Here is a 24,000-nt window from a genome sequence, read left to right on the forward strand (position 1 = left end):
GTGAATGCAAGCATACTTGGTCAACAGCCATACAGGTCACACTGAGGGTGGCCGTATAAACAACTTTAACACTGTTACAAATATGCGGCACACTGTGAACCCACACCAAACAAGAATGACAAACACATTTCGGGAGAACATCCGCACCGTAACACAACATAAACACAACAGAACAAATACTCAGAACCCCTTGCAGCACTAACTCTTCCGGGACGCAACAATATACACCTCCTCCCCCACCTCAACCTCCTCATGCTCTCTCAGGGAGAGCATGTCCCAAATTCCAAGCTGCTGTTTTGAGGCATGTTAAATTAAATAATGCACTTTGTGACTTCAATAATAAATATGGCAGTGCCATGTTGGCATTTTTTTCCCATAACTTGAGTTGATTTATTTTGGAAAACCTTGTTACATTGTTTAATGCATCCAGCGGGGCATCACAACAAAATTAGGCATAATAATGTGTTAATTCCACCACTGTATATATCGGTATCGGTTGATATCGGTATTGGTAATTAAGAGTTGGACAATATCGGAATATCGGCAAAAAAGCCATTATCGGACATCTCTACAACTTAAATGACTTATTGATACATTTACTAAATTATTATGCTTTGACCTAAAATACTGGTCCAAAAATGTTTAATAAATGTGAGGATTTTTGCATTTATTTAACTAACATTTTATCCAATTGTATTTGACACAAAAAGCACACACCATATGGTGGTAAAATAGTGTGAAAAATAAAAAAACTGACTTAAAATGGAAAAACTTTTTTATATTGCTGTTATTTATATTTATTGTTACTGCTATTATGATTATTATTTTACTTGTTGTGGTTTATTCGTTACTAATTTATATCCAAGTGTTTTATACTATATTTAAAGTTGACTTTTGGTGTTACAATAAATGAATGAAAAATGGTGTAATTACCGTATTTTCCCGACAGATTATAAGGCGCATTAAAGGAGTCATATTATTTTTATTATTTTTCTAAAAGTAAAAGACTTCCTTGTGGTCTACATAACATGTGATGGTGGTTCTTTGGTCAAAATGTTGCATAGATGATGTTTTACACATCATCTTCAAGTCGCTTTCTGACAGTCGCTTCAGGATGCGCCGTTTTGTGGGCGGTCTTATTTACGTGGCTCACCTTCGACAGCGTCTTCTCCCCGTCATCTTTGTTGTAGCGGTGTAGCGTGCAAGGACGGGAGTGGAAGAAATATCAAAAGATGGCGCTAACTGTTTTAATGACATTCACACTTTACTTCAATCAATAACGGAAACAACAACAAGGCCGGAAATGTGTCCCGTGAAAAACCGTCCGACCGGAACTCTCTGATAACTAAAGTTCCTTGGGTGGATAATGTAAACTCACTACACCGGTATATTTTAGCGCTTTCATGGCGAGTTTACTGACAGATATAAGTAAGAACTTTACAGTACTTTATATTAGAAATGGCAACAGCGGAGGATGAATGTCCCATAACAAGAAGATAGAGAAAAAGAGGAAGCTTATCGACTATGGTGTTGGCACGGACTACAAAGGCGGACGCGCGCAATTTTTCAGGATTTATGCAGATCCCAAATACAGATCAGCAGGTACCAGAAGGTAAGAAAAGTTGCTTTTGCATAATATTGCGAAACAAAATGGCAGATAATATGTCTTACCTTATACACACACCATAATAATACTTGTATGTTTAATGCGACGACAATCCATCAAGCGGTGCGGCTTCATAGCTTACCAAAGTCGTACTAAAACATTTTGATAGATTTTTGAGCGCAGTGTAAAATGTTCTATATTTTCAATGGAACATTTAAAGTGTTGGTGTTGTTTACTTGAGTCATATTGCCATCATATTGCAGTAGGGATGTCTGATAATGGCTTTTTGCTGATATCCGATATTCCGATATTGTCCAACTCTTTAATTACCGATACCGATATCAACCGATATATATACAGTCGTGGAATTAACACATTATTTTGCCTAATTTGGACAACCAGGTATGGTGAAGATAAGGTACTTTAAAAAAAAATTCATAAAATAAAATAAGATAAATAAATTTAAAACATTTTCTTGAATAAAAAAGAAAGTAAAACAATATAAAAACAGTTATATAGAAACTAGTAATTGATGAAAATGAGTACAATTAAGTGTTAAAGGTTAGTACTATTAGTGGAGCAGCAGCACGCACAATCATGTGTGCTTACGGACTGTATCCCTTGCAGACTGTATTGATATATATTGATATATAATGTAGGAACCACAATATTAATAACAGAAAGAAACAACCCTTTTGTGTGAATGAGTGTAAATGGGGGAGGGAGGTTTTTTTGCACTAATTGTAAGTGTATCTTGTGTTTTTTATGTTAATTTAATAAAAAAACAAAAAAAACAACAAAAAAAACCCGATACCGATAATGAAAAAAATTATACCGATAATTTCCTATATTACATTTATCGGCCAATAATATCGGCAGGCCGATATTATCGGACATCTCTAGTTGATATCTATCTCTTATGTGTGACTGCCATCTACTGGTCACACTTATCATTTCACCATGTACCAAATAAAATTGCTTCGGGGTCGGTAAGCAAAACCAAAATTAATCCGTACATTAGATGCACCAGGTTATAAAGCAAACTGTCGAGTTTTGAGAAATTTTTTAAAAATTAAAGTGCGCCTTATAGTCTGGAAAATCCGGTAGTTTTTTTTTTTTCACTCATTGGCTCCTCATCTGTTTCATCATCACAAGGTCCAGAATGTGCATCGTTGTTATTTTCGATTATTGTATTTTCAGCCCTATGTCAGCTGTGAGATATTGTCGGACCACGACATCTGCAGTTAATAAGCGTTGCAAATTACTACTCGACTGGAATGTAACTGACATAACATAATAAAACCAATTAAGAACTTGATTGCTCACATCTGTATTTGTTCTGTGTTACTGAGTAAATACAAACCCCGTTTCCATATGAGTTGGGAAATTGTGTTAGATGTAAATATAAACGGAATACAATGATTTGCAAATCCTTTTCAACCCATATTCAGTTGAATATGCTACAAAGACAACATATTTGATGTTCAACTCATGAACATTTTTTTTTTTGCAAATAATCATTAACTTTAGAATTTGATGCCAGCAACACTTGACAAAGAAGTTGGGAAAGGTGGCAATAAATACTGATAAAGTTGAGGAATGCTCATCAAACACTTATTTGGAACATCCCACAGGTGTGCAGGCTAATTGGGAACAGGTGGGTGCCATGATTGGGTATAAAAACAGCTTCCCAAAAAATGCTCAGTCTTTCACAAGAAAGGATGGGGCGAGGTACACCTCTTTGTCCACAACTGCGTGAGCAAATAGTCAAACAGTTTAAGAACAATGTTTCTCAAAGTGCAATTGCAAGAAATTTAGGGATTTCAACATCTACAGTCCATAATATCATCAAAAGGTTCAGAGAATCTGGAGAAATCACTCCACGTAAGCAGCATGGCTGGAAACCAACATTGAATGACCGTGACCTTCGATCCCTCAGACGGCACTGTATCAAAAACCGACATCAATCTCTAAAGGATATCACCACATGGGCTCAGGAACACTTCAGAAAACCAATGTCACTAAATACAGTTGGTCGCTACATCTGTAAGTGCAAGTTAAAGCTCTACTATGCAAAGCGAAAGCCATTTATCAACAACACCCAGAAACGCCGCCGGCTTCTCTGGGCCCGAGATCATCTATAATGGACTCATGCAAAGTGGAAAAGTGTTCTGTGGTCTGACGAGTCCACATTTTAAATTGTTTTTGGAAATATTCGACATCGTGTCATTAGGACCAAAGGGGAAGCGAACCATCCAGACTGTTATCGACGCAAAGTTGAAAAGCCAGCATCTGTGATGGTATGGGGGTGCATTAGTGCCCAAGGCATGGGTAACATACACATCTGTGAAGGCACCATTAATGTTGAAAGGTACATACAGGTTTTGGAACAACATATGCTGCCATCTAAGCGCCGTCTTTTTCATGGACGCCCCTGCTTATTTCAGCAAGACAATGCCAATCCACATTCAGCACGTGTTACAACAGCATGGCTTCGTAAAAAAAGAGTGCGGGTACTTTCCTGGCCCGGCTGCAGTCCAGACCTGTCTCGCATCGAAAATGTGTGGCGCATTATGAAGCGTAAAATACGACAGCGGAGACTGTTGAAAGACAAGAATGGGAAAGAATTCCACTTTCAAAGCTTCAACAATTATTTTCCTCAGTTCCCAATCGCTTATTGAGTATTGTTAAAAGGAAAGGCCATGTAACACAGTGGCGAACATGCCCTTTCCCAACTACTTTGGCACGTGTTGCAGCCATGAAATTTTAAGTTAATTATTTGCAAAAAAAAATTATGTTTATGAGTTTGAACATCAAATATCTTGTCTTTGTAGTGCATTCAATTGAATATGGGTTGAAAAGGATTTGCAAATCATTGTATTCCGTTTATATTTACATCCAACACAATTTCCCAACTCATATGGAAACGGGGTTTGTTATTTCGATCGCCCATTTCGATGTATTCACTCATCCTAACCTGACCAAGATGATGGGCATGATGTGTAAAACGACCTGTGATGTTGTTTCAGTGTTCTAGAAGAGAGGCTGGTGACGCTGGAGGCTCGCTATGGGATGGAGCTGCAGGGCTCGCAGAGAGAGAAGCAAGAGTTGCAGGAGTTGATGCAAAGGCAGAGTGATCTGGTGGCTCAGCTCCAGGGCGAGCTGGGCAGCGCGGCTCTCAACAGCACCAAGCTGCAGAGACAACAGGCCGTGCTCACTGACACCGTGGGCCAGCTGCTGGCTTTGGTCAACCACTGCAATGGTAAGCGGACGAATAAGATCAATAATCCATTTACACTACATGGCAAACCTTTTTTTGCCAGTCTAAACGCGCCAGATGTGATCTTTGTGCGTCAGATTCAGACCACATCAGGAGGTACCAATAGTCCAAATCCGATTGGAATCTGATCTTATCAAATGTGACTTCGGTCTAAACCAGGGGTGTCAAACTCATTTTAGATGGGGGCCACATGGGGAAAAATCTACTGCCAAGTGGGCCGGACTGGTAAAAACTGCCGGACTGGTAAAAATCCACAATAACTTAAAAATAAATAAAAATAAAAATAAAGACAACTTTAGATTGTTTTCTTTGTTTAAAAAATAGTAATACAATTATTAATTTTAATTACATTTAATTAAAATTAATTAAATAATTAAATTAAATTAATTAAAAACAGAACAAGCACATTCTGAAAATGTACAAATCGGGTTTTTTTACACTTACATGTTGCGGTTAATAGTATTCTATCTTTATTTGCATCATGGAAGCTGCTTTTATACCCAATCATGGCACCCACCTGTTCCAAATTAGCCTCTTCACCTGTGGGATGAGCATTCCATTCAACTTTCTCAGTCTTTTTTGCCACTTGTGCCAGCTTTTTTGAAACATGTTGCAGGCATCAAATTCCATATGAGCTAATATTTGCAAAAAATTTAGTTTTCCGGTTCAAACGTTAAGTATCTTTTCTTTGCAGTCTATTCAAGTGCACATACAGTCGTGGTCAAAAGTTTACATACACTTGTAAAGAACATAATGTCATGGCTGTCTTGAGTTTCCAATAGTTTCTACAACTCTTATTTTTTTGTGATAGAGTGATTGGAGCACATACTTGTTGGTCACAAAAAACATTCATGAAGTTTGCTTCTTTTATGAATTTATTATGGCTCTACTGAAAATGTGAGGGTCAAAAGTATACATACGAATTACAAACCCCGTTTCCATATGAGTTGGGAAATTATGTCAGATTTAAATATAAACGGAATACAATGATTTGCAAATCATTTTCAACCCATATTCAGTTGAATATGCTACAAAGACAACATATTTGATGTTCAAACTGATAAACATTTTTTTTTTGCAAATAATCATTAACTTTAGAATTTGATGCCAGCAACACGTGACAAAGAAGTTGGGAAAGGTGGCAATAAATACTGATAAAGTTGAGGAATGCTCATCAAACACTTATTTGGAACATCCCACAGGTGAACAGGCAAATTGGGAACAGGTGGGTGCCATGATTGTGTATAAAAGTAGATTCCATGAAATGCTCAGTCATTCACAAACAAGGATGGGGCGAGGGTCACTACTTTGTCAACAAATGCGTGAGCAAATTGTTGAACAGTTTAAGAAAAACCTTTCTCAACCAGCTATTGCAAGGAATATAGGGATTTCACCATCTACGGTCCGTAATATCATCAAAGGGTTCAGAGAATCTGGAGAAATCACTGCACGTAAGCAGCTAAGCCCGTGACCTTTGATCCCTCAGGCTGTACTGCATCAACAAGCGACATCAGTGTGTAAAGAATATCACCACATGGGCTCAGGAACACTTCAGAAACCCACTGTCAGTAACTACAGTTGGTCGCTACATCTGTAAGTGCAAGTTAAAACTCTCCTATGCAAGGCGAAAACCGTTTATCAACAACACCCAGAAATGCCGTCGGCTTCGCTGGGCCTGAGCTCATCTAAGATGGACTGATACTAAGTGGAAAAGTGTTCTGTGGTCTGACGAGTCCACATTTCAAATTGTTTTTGGAAACTGTGGACGTCGTGTCCTCCGGACCAAAGAGGAAAAGAACCATCCAGATTGTTATAGGCGCAAAGTGTAAAAGCCAGCATGTGTGATGGTATGGGGGTGTATTAGTGCCCAAGACATGGGTAACTTACACATCTGTGAAGGCACCATTAATGCTGAAAGGTACATAAAGGTTTTGGAGCAACATATGTTGCCATCCAAGCAACGTTACCATGGACGCCCCTGCTTATTTCAGCAAGACAATGCCAAGCCACGTGTTACATCAACGTGGCTTCATAGTAAAAGAGTGCGGGTACTAGACTGGCCTGCCTGTAGTCCAGACCTTTCTCCCATTGAAAATGTGTGGCGCATTATGAAGCCTAAAATACCACAACAGAGACCCCCGGACTGTTGAACAACTTAAGCTGTACATCAAGCAAGAATGGGAAAGAATTCCACCTGAGAAGCTTCAAAAATGTGTCTCCTCAGTTCCCAAATGTTTACTGAGTGTTGTTAAAAGGAAAGGCCATGTAACACAGTGGTGAACATGCCCTTTCCCAACTACTTTGGCACGTGTTGCAGCCATGAAATTCTAAGTTAATTATTATTTGCAAAAAAAAAAAAAAAAGTTTATGAGTTTGAACATCAAATATCTTGTCTTTATAGTGCATTCAATTGAATATGGGTTGAAAAGGATTAGCAAATCATTGTATTTCGTTTATATTTATATCCAACACAATTTCCCAACTCATATGGAAACGGGGTTTGTACGTGCCAACTTAACTGGTTTGGGGTTTTGTAGTTGAATAGCCCTGATTTAAAGTCTATTAGCCTTCCAAAAAGCTTCCCCCCCACACAAACACACTCTAAAGACAATGTCATTTCAGCATGAAAACTCAAAGTAGTACAGTACTCTCATATCAGTGTACTCAATGGTACTTTAAAATCCGCAATGCACTGGGATCGCAACAAGTGAACCGCAAACTGTATTTAGAAACAAGTTTGTTTTTTTTCCACCTACAGAAATCTCCAAAGTGCCCAAGGAGGAGCCGCTGACTTTCAGGGACTGTTCAGAGATTCTTCAGTCTGGACAAACAGCGAGTGGAATATATGGCATACACCTCCCCAACTCCACCCACTCTGTCAAGGTAGAGCAACTTTAAAGGCCTACTGAAATGCGATTTTCTTATTTAAATGGGGATAGCAGGTCCATTCTATGTGTCATACTTGATCATTTCGCGATATTGCCATATTTTTGCTGAAAGGATTTAGTAGAGAACTTTGACGATAAAGTTTGCAACTTTTGGTCGCTGATAAAAAAGCCTTGCCTGTACCGGAAGTAGCAGACGAGTAGCGTGACGTCACAGGTTGTGGAGATCCTCACATCTGCACATTGTTTACAATCATGGCCACCAGCAGCGAGAGCGATTCGGACCGAGAAAGCGACGATTTCCCCATTAATTTGAGCGAGGATGAAAGATTCGTGGATGAGGAAAGTGAGAGTGAAGGACTAGAGAGCAGTGGGAGCGATTCAGATAGGGAAGATGCTGTGAGAGGCGGGTGGGACCTGATATTCAGCTGGGAATGACTAAAACAGTAAATAAACACAAGACATATATATACTCTATTAGCCACAACACAACCAGGCTTATATTTAATATGCCACAAATGAATCCCGCATAACAAACACCTCCCCCCTCCCGTCCATATAACCCGCCAATACAACTCAAACACCTGCACAACACACTCAATCCCACAGTCCAAAGTACCGTTCACCTCCCCAAAGTTCATACAGCACATATATTTCCCCAAAGTCCCCAAAGTTACGTACGTGACATGCACATAGCGGCACACACGTACGGGCAAGCGATCAAATGTTTGGAAGCCGCAGCTGCATGCGTACTCACGGTACCGCGTCTGCGTATCCAACTCAAAGTCCTCCTGGTAAGAGTCTCTGTTGTCCCAGTTCTCCACAGGCCAATGGTAAAGCTTGACTGTCATCTTCCGGAAATGTAAACAATGAAACACCGGCTGTGTTATCCGGCACAACAGTCAAGGGGTGCATTCTACGGCGGGGCTGCGTTATCCGGCACAACACCTGCCGCAATACACCGCTTCCCACCTACAGCTTTCTTCTTTGCTGTCTCCATTGTTCATTGAACAAATTGCAAAAGAGTCACCAACACAGATGTCCAGAATACTGTGGAATTGTGCGATGAAAACAGACGACTTAATAGCTGGCCACCATGCTGTCCCAAAATGTCGTCTACAATCCGTGACGTCACGTGCCGGCGTCATCATACCGAGACGTTTTCAGCAGGATATTTTGCGCGAAATTTAAAATTGCAATTTAGTGAGCTAACCCGGCCGTATTGGCATGTGTTGCAATGTTAAGATTTCATCATTGATGTATAAACTATCAGACTGCGTGGTCGGTAGTAGTGGCTTTCAGTAGGCCTTTAAAGGTCTTTTCTCCAGCAATGTCTTCACAATATGTGTAGTATGGGAAGATGTTTTGTGAAAATACACTATATTGCCAAAAGTGTTTGGCCAGCCATCCAAATGATCAGAACCAGGTGTACTAATCAGAGGTGTATGAAATCCGTGGTGGTGGTGTAAAGCACGTCGCCACTGGACTCTAGAGCAGTGGAGACGCCTTCTCTGGACTGATGAGTCACACTTTTCCATCTGGCAATCTGATGGACCAGTCTGGGTTTGGAGGTTGCCAGGGCAACGCTACATTTCTTGACTGGCCTGCACAGAGTCCTGACCTTTGGGATGTGTTAGAAGGGAGACCGAGAGCCAGGCCTTCTTCACCAAAATCAGTGTGTGATCTCACCAATGCGCTTTTGGGAAAAAATGGTGGAAAATTCCTATAAACACACTCCGCGACCTTGTGGACAGCCTTCCCAGAAGAGTTGAAGCTGTAATAGCTGCACAAGGTGGACCGGCATCATATTGAACCCTATGGGGTAGGAATGGGATGGCACTTCAAGTTCAGATACTTTCAATACTTTTGGCAATATAGTGTATCAGGAATGGCTTACGGAAGGCTCAATCTTAACTTTGTGTCAGAATAACTCAGGAAAATGTGTTAACGCGACCATGGCTTGGATTCAAGACTGGTGTCCTCACTGTTTGCTCTCAAGACAGCAGCATTTTCATTATTCATGACTTTTTACTTGCTAGTTGGCACCGTGTTTGCTTGTTCTGCCGCTTCCACTGCTTTGGGCAAGGCGGCCAGGTGTTAGGTTGCGCTGCCATGTGTTTCCTGTCAACAGGGGCCAATGTGCTTTCCCAGTGATGCACGCTGTTAGACCCCCGATCGTTGCCGCCTTCAATCTATGCCACACGTGGAACCGGCAAGCTGGGTGGCGTCTATAACATGAAACACATTCAGTGATGCTGGATTTTCCAAACAGAGATTCGGACAAGGTTCCAAAAGTCGTAAACACGTGCGCAGTACCATAGGTGGAGATCTACATTTCTGCCAGTGAGTACCAGTACCAAAACTATTTTGGTACTTTTCAATACTTTTTTAAATAAAGGGGACCACAACAAATGTCATTATTGGATTTATTTTAACAAAAAAATCTTAGGGTATATTAAACATATGTTTATTATTGCAATTTAGTCCTTAAATAAAATAGTGAGCATACTAGACAACTTGTCTTTTAGTAGTAAGTAAACAAACAAAGGCTCCTAATTAGTCTATGCAGTAACATATTGTGTCATTTATACACCTATTATTTTGTACACATTATTAAGGACAAGTGGTAGAAAATTAATTATTAAGTTACTGTTAATATCTGCTTGTTTTCTGTTTTAACATGTTCTATCTACACTTCTGTTAAAATGTAATAATCACTTATTCTTCTGTTGTTTGATACTTTACATTAGTTTTGGATGATACCACACATTTGGGTATCAACCCGATACCGAGTAGTTACAGGATCATACATTGGTCATATTCAAAGTCCTCATGTATCCAGGGACATATTTACTGACTTTATAAACATAATGTAAATTTAAAAAAAAAAAACGAAAGAAGATTTTGTGATGTTAAAAAATATCGACAAAGTAAGTTAAAGTTAAAGTACCAATGATTGTTCACTATTTTATTTAAGGGCTAAATTGCAATAATAAACATAAGTTTAATGCAGCCTAAGATTTTTTGTTAAAATAAAGTCAATAATGACATTTTTTGTGGTCCCCTTTGGAACAAACGCACCCAAGTTCTCCGGATGTCGCTGCCACTACGCAAATAAAGGACTTGATATTCAGCTGGGAACGACTGAAACAATACATAACCACAAGACATATAAGTTAAGTTAAAGTACCAATGATTGTCACACACACACACTAGGTGTGGCGAAATTATTCTCTGCATTTGCCCCATCACCCTTGTTCACCCCCTGGGAGGTGAGGGGAGCAGTGAGCAGCAGCGGTGGCCACGCCCGGGAATCATTTTTGGTGATTTAACCCCCAATTCCAACCCTTGATGCTGAGTGCCAAGCAGGGAGGTAATGGCTCCCATTTTTATAGTCTTTGGTATGACTCGGCCGGGGTTTGAACTCACAACCTACCGATCTCAGGGCGGACACTCTAACCATAACCGCTTTAAGTCACTAGAGAAAAGCGCTGTATAAATATAATTCACTTCACTTATTAGCCACAAAACGATCAGGCTTATATTTAAAATGCCACAAATTAATCCCGCATAACAAACATCTGCCCCCTCTCGTCCATATAACCCGCCAATACAAACCAAACACCTGCACAACACACTCAATCCCACAACCCAAAGTGCAGTTCACTTCCCCAAAGTTAATACATCACATATATCAACCCCAAAGTCCCCAAAGTTACGTACGTGACATGCACGTAGCGGCAAGTGATAAAATGTTGGAAGACGCAGCTACTCTCGGTACCACTCAAGTCCTCCTGGTAAGAGTCTCTGTGCGTCCCAGTTCTCCACAGGCCAATGGTAAATCCACAAAAACGGTCAAAAATGAGGATTTCTTCCATGCAGTGGCTCCGTAGCACCGGATGCCTTTTACATCCCCACATTCTATTAAGTTACATTTTTCATATTAGCATGATTATTGAATACGCCTGTTAGGGCTGGGCGATATATGGAATATACTCGATATATCGCGGGTTTGTCTCTGCGCGATATAGAAAATGACTATCGTGATATTGGAGTATACGTTCTCACGCAGTTTTAGCTGCGTGAGAACGTATCAGGCTACAGGCTCTTTTCACTCTTTCTTGTCTCTCCTTCTCACAGAGACATAAAACAAGAGCACCTTCTTACATACGTCACATACTGTCGCGCGTGCAACGTCATACGCCCTCGCGGAGCAGAGAGGTAGCGGCATGGGTAACGTTAGCTGTGATCCTAGCAGAGTGGTAATACGAGAGAAAGAAGGTGCGAATCTGGTAACAAATGAAGGAAGAATTAATTCCCAAGAAAAAACAGCAGGGGGTCCATCGTCTGGCGGTGGTTTGGCTTCAAGCGGGAAGATGTCGAACAGACAACCGTAACATGTCAAGTGTGTGGCAAAAGTGGTGCTAGGAAAAGTAGCATTACTGCTAATTTGTAGCATCATTTGAAAAGTCACCCGCTAGAGCAGTGGTTCTTAACCTTGTTGGAGGTACCAAACCCCACCAGTTTCATATCTGCATTCACCGAACCTGAACCGTAATCATAAAATGATGTTATTAAAGAAATACTAATAAAGATATATTTTACAAACAGAAAGTTACAGGAATGTACACATGATCCCATGTTTACATCTCATTGTGCAATATGTGAATGTTTTGGTGGGAACTAAATGCAATATCTGAAAGGGGTACACATTATTTCCAAAGCAGGACCTCCCATCCAGACATATAATACTAGTACACAGCTCATGTTATAGTCATTGTAAGTGGGCCAAAATAATCTCATGGAAATGACTGCTTTCCTTTGATTATAATAATAAAACATTGAACTTGTTATTTAGTCAGGTTTGGGACAGGTGTGCTGCAGGTGTGACCACAGTGCATGTGCACGTCTGACGTCGCTCACATGTGCTCCACATGAATGCTCAAGGAGTTTTTGTGTTTGCTCACACATATGGAAAATTAGAGGGAACATTGTTTGGGGGTATCTATAATACGCCGACAGGGAGAAGTTTGTGTTTACACGATGAGTCGGGCGTGTCTTGACCTACACGGCGGAGGCTCTGCCGAACCCCTGAGGCCGACTCACCGAACCCCTAGGGTTCGATCGAACCCAGGTTGAGAACCACTGCGCTAGAGAATGAAGAGTGCTTGAAACTCCGCATGTCAACATCTCCGTTTGGTGCCACACCAACAAAATGCCCAAACAACCATTTCCACATCAACACCATATGAAAAAACTAGTCAACAACAGAAGGAGATAACGTCCGCAGGAACCTACCACATAGCGAAGGATTTAATTTCCTATCATGCAGCTCATTTTTATTTGACACTTACTGAAATATCTTGTGTGACATCATGCACAAAAGTGCACTTTATTTGTTTTAAACTATTGTAGTGGCGTTCTGTACAAAAGGTGCACTTTAATTTAGTGTTGTTTTGATATGTCATCTTAGTGACATCATGCACAAAAGTGCACTAATAGCTCTGACAATCTTGCATTTTCTGTTTGAAAATGACATGAATGTTTGTGCCACTGCTTAATAAATACAGTTTTGGTCAAAAGTATTAGTATGTAGAGTTCACTCTCTACAAAGTATTAGTATGTGGCGTTCACTCTCTACAAAAGTATTAGTATGTGGAGTTCACTCTCTACAAAAGTATTAGTATGTGGAGTTCACTCTCTACAAAAGTATTAGTATGTGGAGTTCACTCTCTACAAAAGTATTAGTATGTGGAGTTCACTCTCTACAGAAGTATTAGTATGTGGAGTTCACTCTCTACAGAAGTATTAGTATGTGGAGTTCACTCTCTACAAAAGTAGTAGTATGTGGAGTTCAGTCTATACAGAAGTATTAGTATGTGGAGTTCACTCTCTACAAAAGTATTAGTACGTGGAGTTCACTCTCTACAAAAGTATTAGTATGTGGAGTTCAGTCTATACAGAAGTATTAGTATGTGGAGTTCACTCTCTACAAAAGTATTAGTATGTGGAGTTCACTCTCTACAAAAGTATTAGTATGTGGAGTTCACTCTCTACAGAAGTATTAGTATGTGGAGTTCACTCTCTACAGAAGTATTAGTATGTGGCGTTCACTCTCTACAGAAGTATTAGTATGTGGCGTTCACTCTCTACAGAAGTATTAGTATGTGGCGTTCACTCTCTACAAAAGTATTAGTATGTGGAATTCACTCTCTACAGAAGTATTAGTATGTGGAGTTCACTCTCTAGAGAAGTATTAGTATGTGGAGTTCACTCTACAAAAGTATTAGTATGTGGAGTTCACTCTCTACAAAAGTATTAGTATGTGGAGTTCACTCTACAAAAGTATTAGTATGTGGAGTTCACTCTCTACAGAAGTATTAGTATGTGGAGTTCACTCTCTACAGAAGTATTAGGATGTGGAGTTCACTCTCTACAAAAGAATTAGTATGTGGAGTTCACTCTACAAAAGTATTAGTATGTGGAAGTATTAGTATGTGGAGTTCACTTTCTACAAAAGTATCGAAATACATTTTGGTACCGGTACCAAAATATTGGTATTGAGACAACCCACACTAAAACATGCCTACGATGCAACCCGATGACGGACAATGCTCTGTTATTGTTTGTATTAATACAAATTGCACAAACTTCAAGCCTAGTCGGAAGAAGTAAGAAGTGCCGACGACGTTTGTGTTTGGTGACAATCTACCTTCAGAGTATCGAGAATTGCAGCCTCGCTCCGATAGGATTGACACATTTAATAACGGAGGCCGTTCCTACAATTTATGGCGAGGGTGGATGCAATGAAACAGTAAGTCAACAAACCAGCATTAGCTTCAGCGGACTACATGTAGAGGAGAGGAACAGGCGACAAATACCTAGCATAGGTGTACATAGGTGTATCAAACAGGGATACTAGCATAGGTGTATCAAACAGGGATACTAGTATAGGTGTACATAGGTGTATCAAAGAGAGATACTTGCATAGGTGTATCAAAGAGAGATACTTGCATAGGTGTATCAAACAGGGATACTAGTATAGGAGTACATAGGTGTATCAAACAGGGATACTTGCATAGGTGTACATAGGAGTATCAAACAGGGATACTAGTATAGGAGTACATAGGTGTATCAAACAGGGATACTTGCATAGGTGTACATAGGTGTATCAAACAGGGATACTAGCATAGGTGTACATAGGTGTATCAAACAGGGTCGACAGATAACACGTAGCCTGTTGACTTAGCTCTTCAAAGGCTGGAAGGGAATAAACTAACCTTGGAGATGCTTTCATCATCTTGGTTCTGGCGGGGGTTTTTTCTTCTTGTTCGCCTTCCTTTCGCTGCAGGTCAGACTGGTGTGGAACAAGCGTTGCCGTCTGTTTCAACCAGCTGTACAAAACACGACAAGGGAGACCAATTAAAGACATACAGTTTGTTTGATGAGAGCGTGAACCAGCAGTTTACAATGTTCAACTTTCGGACCATTTTTCAAATTTGATGAGATACTTGATTCAGGGGTTGAGTCACCACTTGTAATTATCGGGTAATGGTGGGTCACGCAGCCAAAACAGTTAAAACCACTGCCTTACGTACACTATTTACTATCATGTGTTGTGCATAGCAATGTACTGCACTCCAATTGGACTTACATGCACACTGCAAACTATTTGCCACCTGTCAAGATTTAAAATTGTATTTCTAGAAATGAACCGAGTTTTAGGAGCTATTAACTTATCTTTAGTCCAGGGGTCGGCAACCCACGGCTCTAGAGCCGCATGCGGCTCTTTAGCGCCGCCCTAGTGGCTCTATGGAGCTTTTTCAAAAATGTATGAAAAATGGAAAAAGATGAGGGGAAAAATATATATTTTTTGTTTTAATATGGTTTCTGTAGGACAGGGGTCGGCAACCCAAAATGTTGAAAGAGCCATATTGGACCAAAAATACAAAAACAAATCTGTCTGGAGCCGTAACAAATTAAAAGCCATATTACATACAGATAGTGTGTCATGAGATATAAATTGAATTAAGAGGACTTAAAGGAAACTAAATGAGCTCAAATATACCTACAAATGAGGCGTAATGATGCAATATGTACATATAGCTAGCCTAAATAGCATGTTAGCATCGATTAGCTTGCAGTCATGCAGTGACCAAATATGCCAGATTAGCACTCCACACAAGTCAATAACATCAACAAAACTCACCTTTGTGCATTCACACACAACGTTAAAAGTTTGGTGGACAAAATGAGAAAGAAAAAGAAGTGGCATAAAACACGTCCGAGAAAGTCGGAGAAAGTTATACATGTAAACAAACTAAGGTGAGTTCAAGGACCACCAAAATTAGTAGGACAAAACGGCGCTCCCCAAATACTCGAATCAGTGAAGCATATTTAATATAAACAGTGTGCTTTATAACAATTAGGGAGGTTTGTGTCATATTTTTCCTCCTACAGAAACCATATTAACACAAAAAATATATTTTTTTGCCCTCATCTTTTTCCATTTTTCATACATTTTTGAAAAAGCTCCAGAGAGCCACCTTGGCGGCGCTAAAGAGCCGCAGGTTGCCGACCCCCGCTGTAGGAGGACAAACATGACACAAACCTCCCTAATTGTTATAAAGCACACTGTTTATATTAAACATGCTTCACTGATTCGAGTATTTGGCGAGCGCCGTTTTGTCCTACTAATTTTGGCGGTCCTTGAACTCACCTTAGTTTGTTTACATGTATAACCTTCTCCGACTTTCTAGGACGTGTTTTATGCCACATCTTTTTCTGTCTCATTTTGTCCACCAAACTTTTAACGTTGTGCATGAATCCACAAAGGTGAGTTTTGTTGATGTTATTGACTTGTGTGGAGTGCTAATCAGACATATTTGGTCACTGCATGACTGCAAGCTAATCGATGCTAACATGCTATTTAGGCTAGCTATATGTACATATTGCATCATTACGCCTCATTTGTAGGTATATTTGAGCTCATTTAGTTTCCTTTAAGTCATCTTAATTCAATTTATATCTCATGACACACTATCTGTATGTGATATGGCTTTTAATTTTTTGCGGCTCCAGACAGATTTGTTTTTGTATTTTTGGTCCAATATGGCTCTTTCAACATTTTGGGTTGCCGACCCCTGGTTTAGTCACAGCATGATCTTTATTTTAGCATGAATTATTAAGATTGTGTCTATTCTAGTTTTAAAATGTTATAATTGAGAAAATAGCTATTCAAATAAGAAATGCTGGTCCCACATACTTTCTTTAACCAGGAAAAAATTCCATTCAAATTAAAAAGCTCTTTTTCAAAGGCCAAGAGGCAGAAAAGTTACACATTAACATGACAGGACCTTTAAATGCTCTCAGTTTGGATTTAAAAGCTTTAGTAGAACATATTGTTTAAAGATTCCTCAACATTCCAATGATTCTTAATTTAAGAATTGCAAGTGGGACAAGCGGTAGAAAATGGATGGATGGAAGTTGAATAATGCATGTTTTCAGAACGTAATACCTTTTTTTCTAAAGGAAAAGTCCTGCTGATTTAAAGTTCAAGTTAAAGTAGCAATGATTGTCACACACACACTATGTGTGGTGAAATTTGTCCTCTGCATTTGACCCATCCCTTTGATCACCGCCTGGGAGGTGAGGGGAGCAGTGAGCAGCAGCGGTGGCCGCGCCCAGGAATCATTTTTGGTGATTTAACCCCCAATTCCAACCCTTGATGCTGAGTGCCGAGGAGGGAGGTAATGGCTCCCATTTTTATAGTCTTTGGTATGACTCGGCCGGGGTTTGAACTCACAACCTACCCATCTCAGGGCAGACACACTAACCACTAGGCCACTGAGTAGGCCAGGGGTGTCAAACTCAAATACAGAGTGGGCCAAAATGTAAAACTGAACAAAGCCACAGGCCAAGGTTGAACTAATTAACCTTTTAATAGGGACCCAAACAAGTTTTGCATTGAATATTGAACAAGCAAGGCTTATATAACTTTATAGTGAAAATCGAGTTTCAAATAATAATAATGAAAATTAAAAAATATCAATGACATATCAAATACAATTTAAATAAAAATTGAATGCCTCTTTTCTATTTGCAGCCTTCTGAGGTAAATATCAACATTAACTTTTTCCACAGGCTAATACATTTGAAAATAAAATAACAATGAATAAACCAACCATTCACTGATCTAATCTGATGTGCCCAAGCCAGATACCTGCCATCTTTTCTTGCATGCTAGTTCATTAATGTCGGGGCACAGGCTTTGAGCTGAGGCAACCTTCATTATTGAACGAAGGTGTTCATCAGTCATAATATCTCGTATTCCACAATCCTGGGGGCGTGCCTTACAGGCACTGCTTTTAACGTCCTCTACGAGCTGACGTCACGTATGCTTTTCATCCCATCTAACAACGTGCCCGCCCAATCACAAGATATGAGCGGCTCCTGTACGCACACTCACGTAAATGCAACGCATACTTCATCAACAGCGATACAGTTTACACTGAGAGTGACCCTATAAGCAACTTTAACATTGTTAGAAATATGCGCCACACTGTGAATCCACACCAAACAAGAATGATAAACACATTTTGGGAGAACATCGGCACAGTAACACAACATAAACACAACAGAACAAATACCCAGAACCCTTTGCAGTACTAACTCTTCCGGGATGCTACGTTAAAGTTTTTTTATACTGGCACCCTCAGTGTAACCTGTATCGCTGAAGATCAACTATGTGTTGCATTCACTTCTGTGAGCGTGCCATATATTATGTATCTGGGCCAGCACTTGTTTGACTGAACGAAAAGAGGATGTTACAATTCTCGGGAGAGGCACTGACTCCCGGGAGGTTTGGCAAGTATGAGAATTAGCGGTGTACCGCGGCACCGCCGCTGTATATAATCCGCAGGCCAGCTCTAGTGTTAATTTGATATCACCTCAAGGGCCAAGTGAAATTACACGGCGGGCCAAATTTGGCCCGCGGGCCAGAGTTTGACACCCATGGAGTAGGTCATATAGGGGTCGGCAACCTTTACCAGTCAAAGAGCCATTTTGACCAGTTTCACAAATTATAGAAAACAATGGGAGCCGCAAACATTTTTTGAAATTTTAAATGAAATTACACTGCATACAAAGTTATTTTTTTGCTTTGTGCTATGTATAAACCAGGGGTCTCAGACACGCTGCCCACACCTTTATGTGTAATTTAAAAGCTGGTGCGGCACGCGGGTTTTCAATGAATGGTGCTTGTCAGCGTCATGCGTGCCGTGATGGTACAGCATATAGCACTCACTACAACCAGCGTGCCTGATCAGCCACATGTTGTATGGGGCTTCCGCTTGCTCACGTAGATAACAACAAGGCATACTTGTTCAACAACCACACAGGTCACACTGACGGTGGCGGTATAAAAAAAACAACTTTAACACTCTTACTAATAATGCGCCACACTGTGAACCCACACCAAACAAGAATGACAAACACATTTCGGGAGAACATCTGCACCGTAACACAACATAAACACAACAGGACAAATACCCAGAATCCCATGCAGCCCTAACTCTTCCGGGATACATTATACACCCCCCCCCCGCTACCAAACCCCGCCCACCTCAACCGACGCACAGAGAGAGAGAGAGGGGGGGGGTTTGGTGGTAGCAGGGGTGTATAATGTAGCCCGGAAGAGTCAGGGCTGCATGGGATTCTGGGTGTTTGTTCTGTTGTGTTTATGTTGTGTTAAGGTGCAGATGTTCTCCCGAAATGTGTTTGTCATTCTTGTTTGGTTTTGGTTCAAAGTGTGGCGCATTATTAGTAAAAGTGTTAAAGTTGTTTTATATGGTCACCGTCAGTGTAACCTGTGTGGCTGTTGACAAAGTATGCCTTGCTGTCACGTACGTGTGCACGCAGAAGATGTATATTGTATAACCAGTATTGGGCTGGCACGCTGTTAATACAGATTGTAGAGGGCGCCAAATGTTGTACCATCATGGCACGCCCTTATTATAGCTGTAAGTGTGAAAATCGGTGAACATTAATCCCGGGAGTTTACTGCGAGAGGCACTGAAATCCGGAAGTCTCACGGGAAAATGGGAGGGTTCAGCAAGTAAGCTGCTGAGCCGCATCAGAGTGATCAAAGAGCCGCATGCGGCTCCGGAGCCGCGGGTTGCTGACCCCTGGTTTAGGATGTCATATCAAGTCAAATTAACTCACTGCATGGACAGATCATTTCACTAAGTTTCATCATTTTTATTCCTAAAATCGAGTCTTTTTATCTTATAATTTGTCATCTTTTTTTTTCTGTCTTAATGTGTGTTCAGAGTCTGTAGGAGAACTCTGGCACAGCCTCACGTGTTCGGATGAAGACGAAAACAAACACAAAACGAACAATAATTCATTACATAAACAATATTTTTTTCATCAAACTGTTATACATGTAATTTCTGTATGACCGTTTTAGTTGTTTACTTTTATTTTCTTGAGGAAAAATCTCAAGATTTTCCTAAAATCTTATATAGAGTGCAGGAAGCTGATAGACGTTCATGTCTGCTTACTGTGGATGGGAACTAACAGATTGTGTGTAGGGTTCTATGGTATACCAGTACTACACTAATGAATCATATTCGGTACTATACTGCCTCTAAAAAGTACCATCCGCCCCCTCTTTTTTTAACGGGCATGACAGTGCGTCGTCGTCTCGTCGTGACATTGCTGGTTTTACGAGCAGAGGAGCATGTTCGGCAGCGCACAATCACAGAGTACTTACAAGCAGACACAGTGTGTAGACAGAAAAGGGAGAATGGACGCATTTTGGCTTAAAAAGTAAAGATAAACGTGAAGTTATAACACTGAAACGCCCTCAGGAAGAGGTGCTTTAAGACATGGTTAGCCAGCTAGCAACTAATGTGTTTTAGCAACTTCTAAATCACTAATGGAGACAAAAAAAGTAAGTTTCTTACAAGTATTATTATCACTGCAGGATGAGGAATAGCTAAACATGCTTCACTACACACTGTAGGAGGATACAATAGCTCACCGGCGTCACAATGTAAACAAATGCCATGGGTGGATCTACACCTGATATCCACTGTAATGATATCAAGTACAGGCACGTATCTAGTCAATACTACTATGATTACATCAATATTTTTTGGCATCACAACATCTTTTTTCGTTTTTTTTTATTTATTTATATTTTTATAAACTCAGGAAATACGTCCCTGGACACATGAGGACTTTGAATATGACCAATGTCAGATCCTGTAACTACTTGGTATCAAATTGATACCTAACTTTGTGGTATCATCCAAAAATAATGTAAAGTATCCAAACAAGAGAAGAATAAGTGATTATTACATTTTAACATAAGTGTAGATAGAACATGTTGAAATGGAAAGTAAACGAACAAGAACATCAATAATTAATTTTCTACCACTTGTCCTTTATAATGTGTACAAAATAATAGGTGTATAAATGACACAATATGTTACTGCAGACTAATTAGGAGTCTTTGTTTGTTTACTTACTACTAAAAGACAAGTTGTCTAGTATGTTCACTATTTTATTTAAGAACAAACTTGCAATAATAAACATATGTTTAATGTACTTTAAGATTTTTTTGTTAAAATAAAGCAAATAATGGAATTTTTTGTGGTCCCCTTTATTTAGAAAAGCACCGAAAAGTCCATCCATCCATCCATTTTCTACCGCTTATTCCCTTCTGGGTCGCGGGGGGCGCTGGAGCCTATTTCAGCTACAATCGGGCGGAAGGCGAAGTACACCCTGGACAAGCCGCCACCTCATCACAGGGCCAAAAAGTATCGAAATAATTTTAGTATAGGTACCAAAATATTGATATTGCTACAACGAGACCGATAATATCAGACTGCCGATATTATCGGCTGATAAATGCTTTAAAATGTAATATCGGAAATGATCGGTATCGGTTTCAAAATTATCAGTATCGGTTTAAAAAAGTAAATTTTATGACTTTTTAAAAGGCCGCTATGTACACGGACGTAGGGAGAAGTACAGAGCGCCAATAAACCTTAAAGACACTGCCTTTGCGTGCCGGCACAGTCACATAATATCCACAGCTTTTCACACACACAAGTGAATGCATACTTGGTCAATAGCCATACAGGTCACACTGAGGGTGGCCGTATAAACAACTTTAACACTGTTACAAATATGCGCCACACTGTGAACCCACACCAAACAAGAATGACAAACACATTTGGGGAGAACATCCGCACCGTAACACAACATAAACACAACAGAACAAATACCCAGAACCCCTTGCAGCACTAACTCTTCCGGGACGCTACAATATACACCCTCTGCTACCCCCAACCTCCTCATGCTCTCTCAGGGAGAGCATGTCCCAAATTCCAAGCTGCTGTTTTGAGACATGTTAAAAAAAATAATGCACTTTGTGACTTCAATAATAAATATGGCAGTGTCATGTTGGCATTTTTTTCCATAACTTGAGTTGATTTTAGGGATGTCCCGATCCAGGTTTTTGCACTTCCGATCCGATACCGATATTGTTTTTGCACTTCCGATCCGATACCGATACTGACCGATACCGATACTGACCGATAATGGCCTATCCGAGCATGTATTAAAGTTTAAAGTTATTTAGCCTACTTAGTTGTCAGAATCATGTTGAAAAGGGTTTTAGTACTCTTGATAACAACTAGCCAGCTGAATTAGGGGAGTTTGAATAATACACAATGGTTGGTAACAAGAAACTGACCTGTTTATTCAAGGATAAACATAAAATAGACAAAATTATACATGACAAACAGAAATGGCATCATTGAAACAAGGGCTGGGCGATATGGCCTTTTTTTAATATTGCGATATTTTAAGGCCATATTGCGATACACAATATATATCTCGATATTTTGCCTTAGCCTTGAATGAACACTTGATGCATATAATCACAGCAGTATGATGATTCTATGTGTTTTGATTGATTGATTGAGACTTGTATTAGTAGGTTGCACAGTGAAGTACATATTCCGTACAATTGACCACTAAATGGTAACACCCCAATAAGTTTTTCAACTTGTTTAAGTCGGGGTCCACTTAAATTGATTCATGATACAGATATATACTATCAGATATATACTATCATCATAATACAGTCATCACACAAGATAATCACATTGAATTATTTACATTATTTATAATCCAGGGTGTGGAGGGGGGCGCCGGATGTAAGTGTCAAAAAGACAGCCAAAAGAGTTTGATATGAGAATAAATCTAAAGTTAAAATATAGGGTAGGAATGCAACCATGTGCAGGAAATGTAGTCTTGATTTTCAACATTTTCTTTCAAGGCTTGCATGTCTACATTAAAACATTCTTCTTCATACGGCATTAATATATGCTACTTTTAAACTTTCATGCAGAGAAGGAAATCACAACTAAAAAAATCACTAATTTTTTCATACGGTGTTGATCTGGAAATTTTTTGCCTCGGCATTTTGATGGTGTGGACGTGTGGCACCGAATGGAGATAAGCATCTCGACAGACGTTATAATATTTGAACAATGATGACAAAAACTGTTTTCTCTGTCGTGTCCGTGTGTCGAAAATTGTTATGCGCTTATTTTTTTATTTGATTTTGTGCGTGGCATATAATTGCTATGCGCAGAGGACGCTTGAGCAGTGCGCAATTGCACAAGCGCGCACCTTAGAGAGAACGTTGGTCACACGGCTGCGCTAGCACCACAGCTAACGTTAGCCATGCTGCTACCTCTCTGCTCGGAGAGGACGTATACGTATGTGACGTATGACGTGACAGTATGTGACGTGTGTAAGAAGGTGCGCTTGCTGTCTGTGAGAGGGAGACACAGGAAAGAGTGAGAAGAGCCTGTCGTGTAATGCCAGCAGCTAAAAGCAACTGCGTGAGAATTCACAGACCTGTGGATGTGTTGAAGGTGTGCTGGAAAATGCGGAATGGAAATTAGGGAGCAGCAGAAAAGTGGAATGTATTATTTAAATAGGTGCGTTGGAAAACACGGAGGGAGTTTTTTTATTAACTGGATCTGGATCGGCATTTTCCTATGCCTTGCCGATACGCATTTTTTTGCAAATATCGGCGGCCGGTCCGATCCAAATATCGGATCGGGACATCCCTAGTTGATTTATTTTGGAAAACCTTGTTACATTGTTTAATGCATCCAGCGGGGCATCACAACAAAATTAGG

The 24,000-nt window shown here is 40.0% G+C and overlaps 2 protein-coding genes across 2 annotated transcripts in view; one reads left to right on the forward strand and one right to left on the reverse strand.

The window, feature by feature from the left end:
• The window catches only part of col9a2 (procollagen, type IX, alpha 2), a 188,495-nt gene extending 173,348 nt beyond the window's left edge, over nt 1-15,147 (reverse strand). Inside the window, exon 1 of the mRNA XM_061982446.2 lies at nt 15,052-15,147. The gene's annotated coding sequence lies outside the window, so the exon portion shown is untranslated. The remainder of the gene's footprint in view (nt 1-15,051) is intronic.
• Nucleotides 1-24,000, forward strand: part of angpt2b (angiopoietin 2b) — a 74,198-nt gene that overhangs the window by 32,741 nt on the left and 17,457 nt on the right. The window contains exons 4-5 of the mRNA XM_061982447.2: nt 4,636-4,868; nt 7,645-7,769. Coding sequence (XP_061838431.2) covers nt 4,636-4,868; nt 7,645-7,769 — 358 coding nt within the window. The remainder of the gene's footprint in view (nt 1-4,635; nt 4,869-7,644; nt 7,770-24,000) is intronic.

Source organism: Nerophis lumbriciformis, linkage group LG21, assembly GCF_033978685.3.
Source record: "Nerophis lumbriciformis linkage group LG21, RoL_Nlum_v2.1, whole genome shotgun sequence".
NCBI classification, from domain to species: Eukaryota; Metazoa; Chordata; class Actinopteri; order Syngnathiformes; family Syngnathidae; genus Nerophis; species Nerophis lumbriciformis.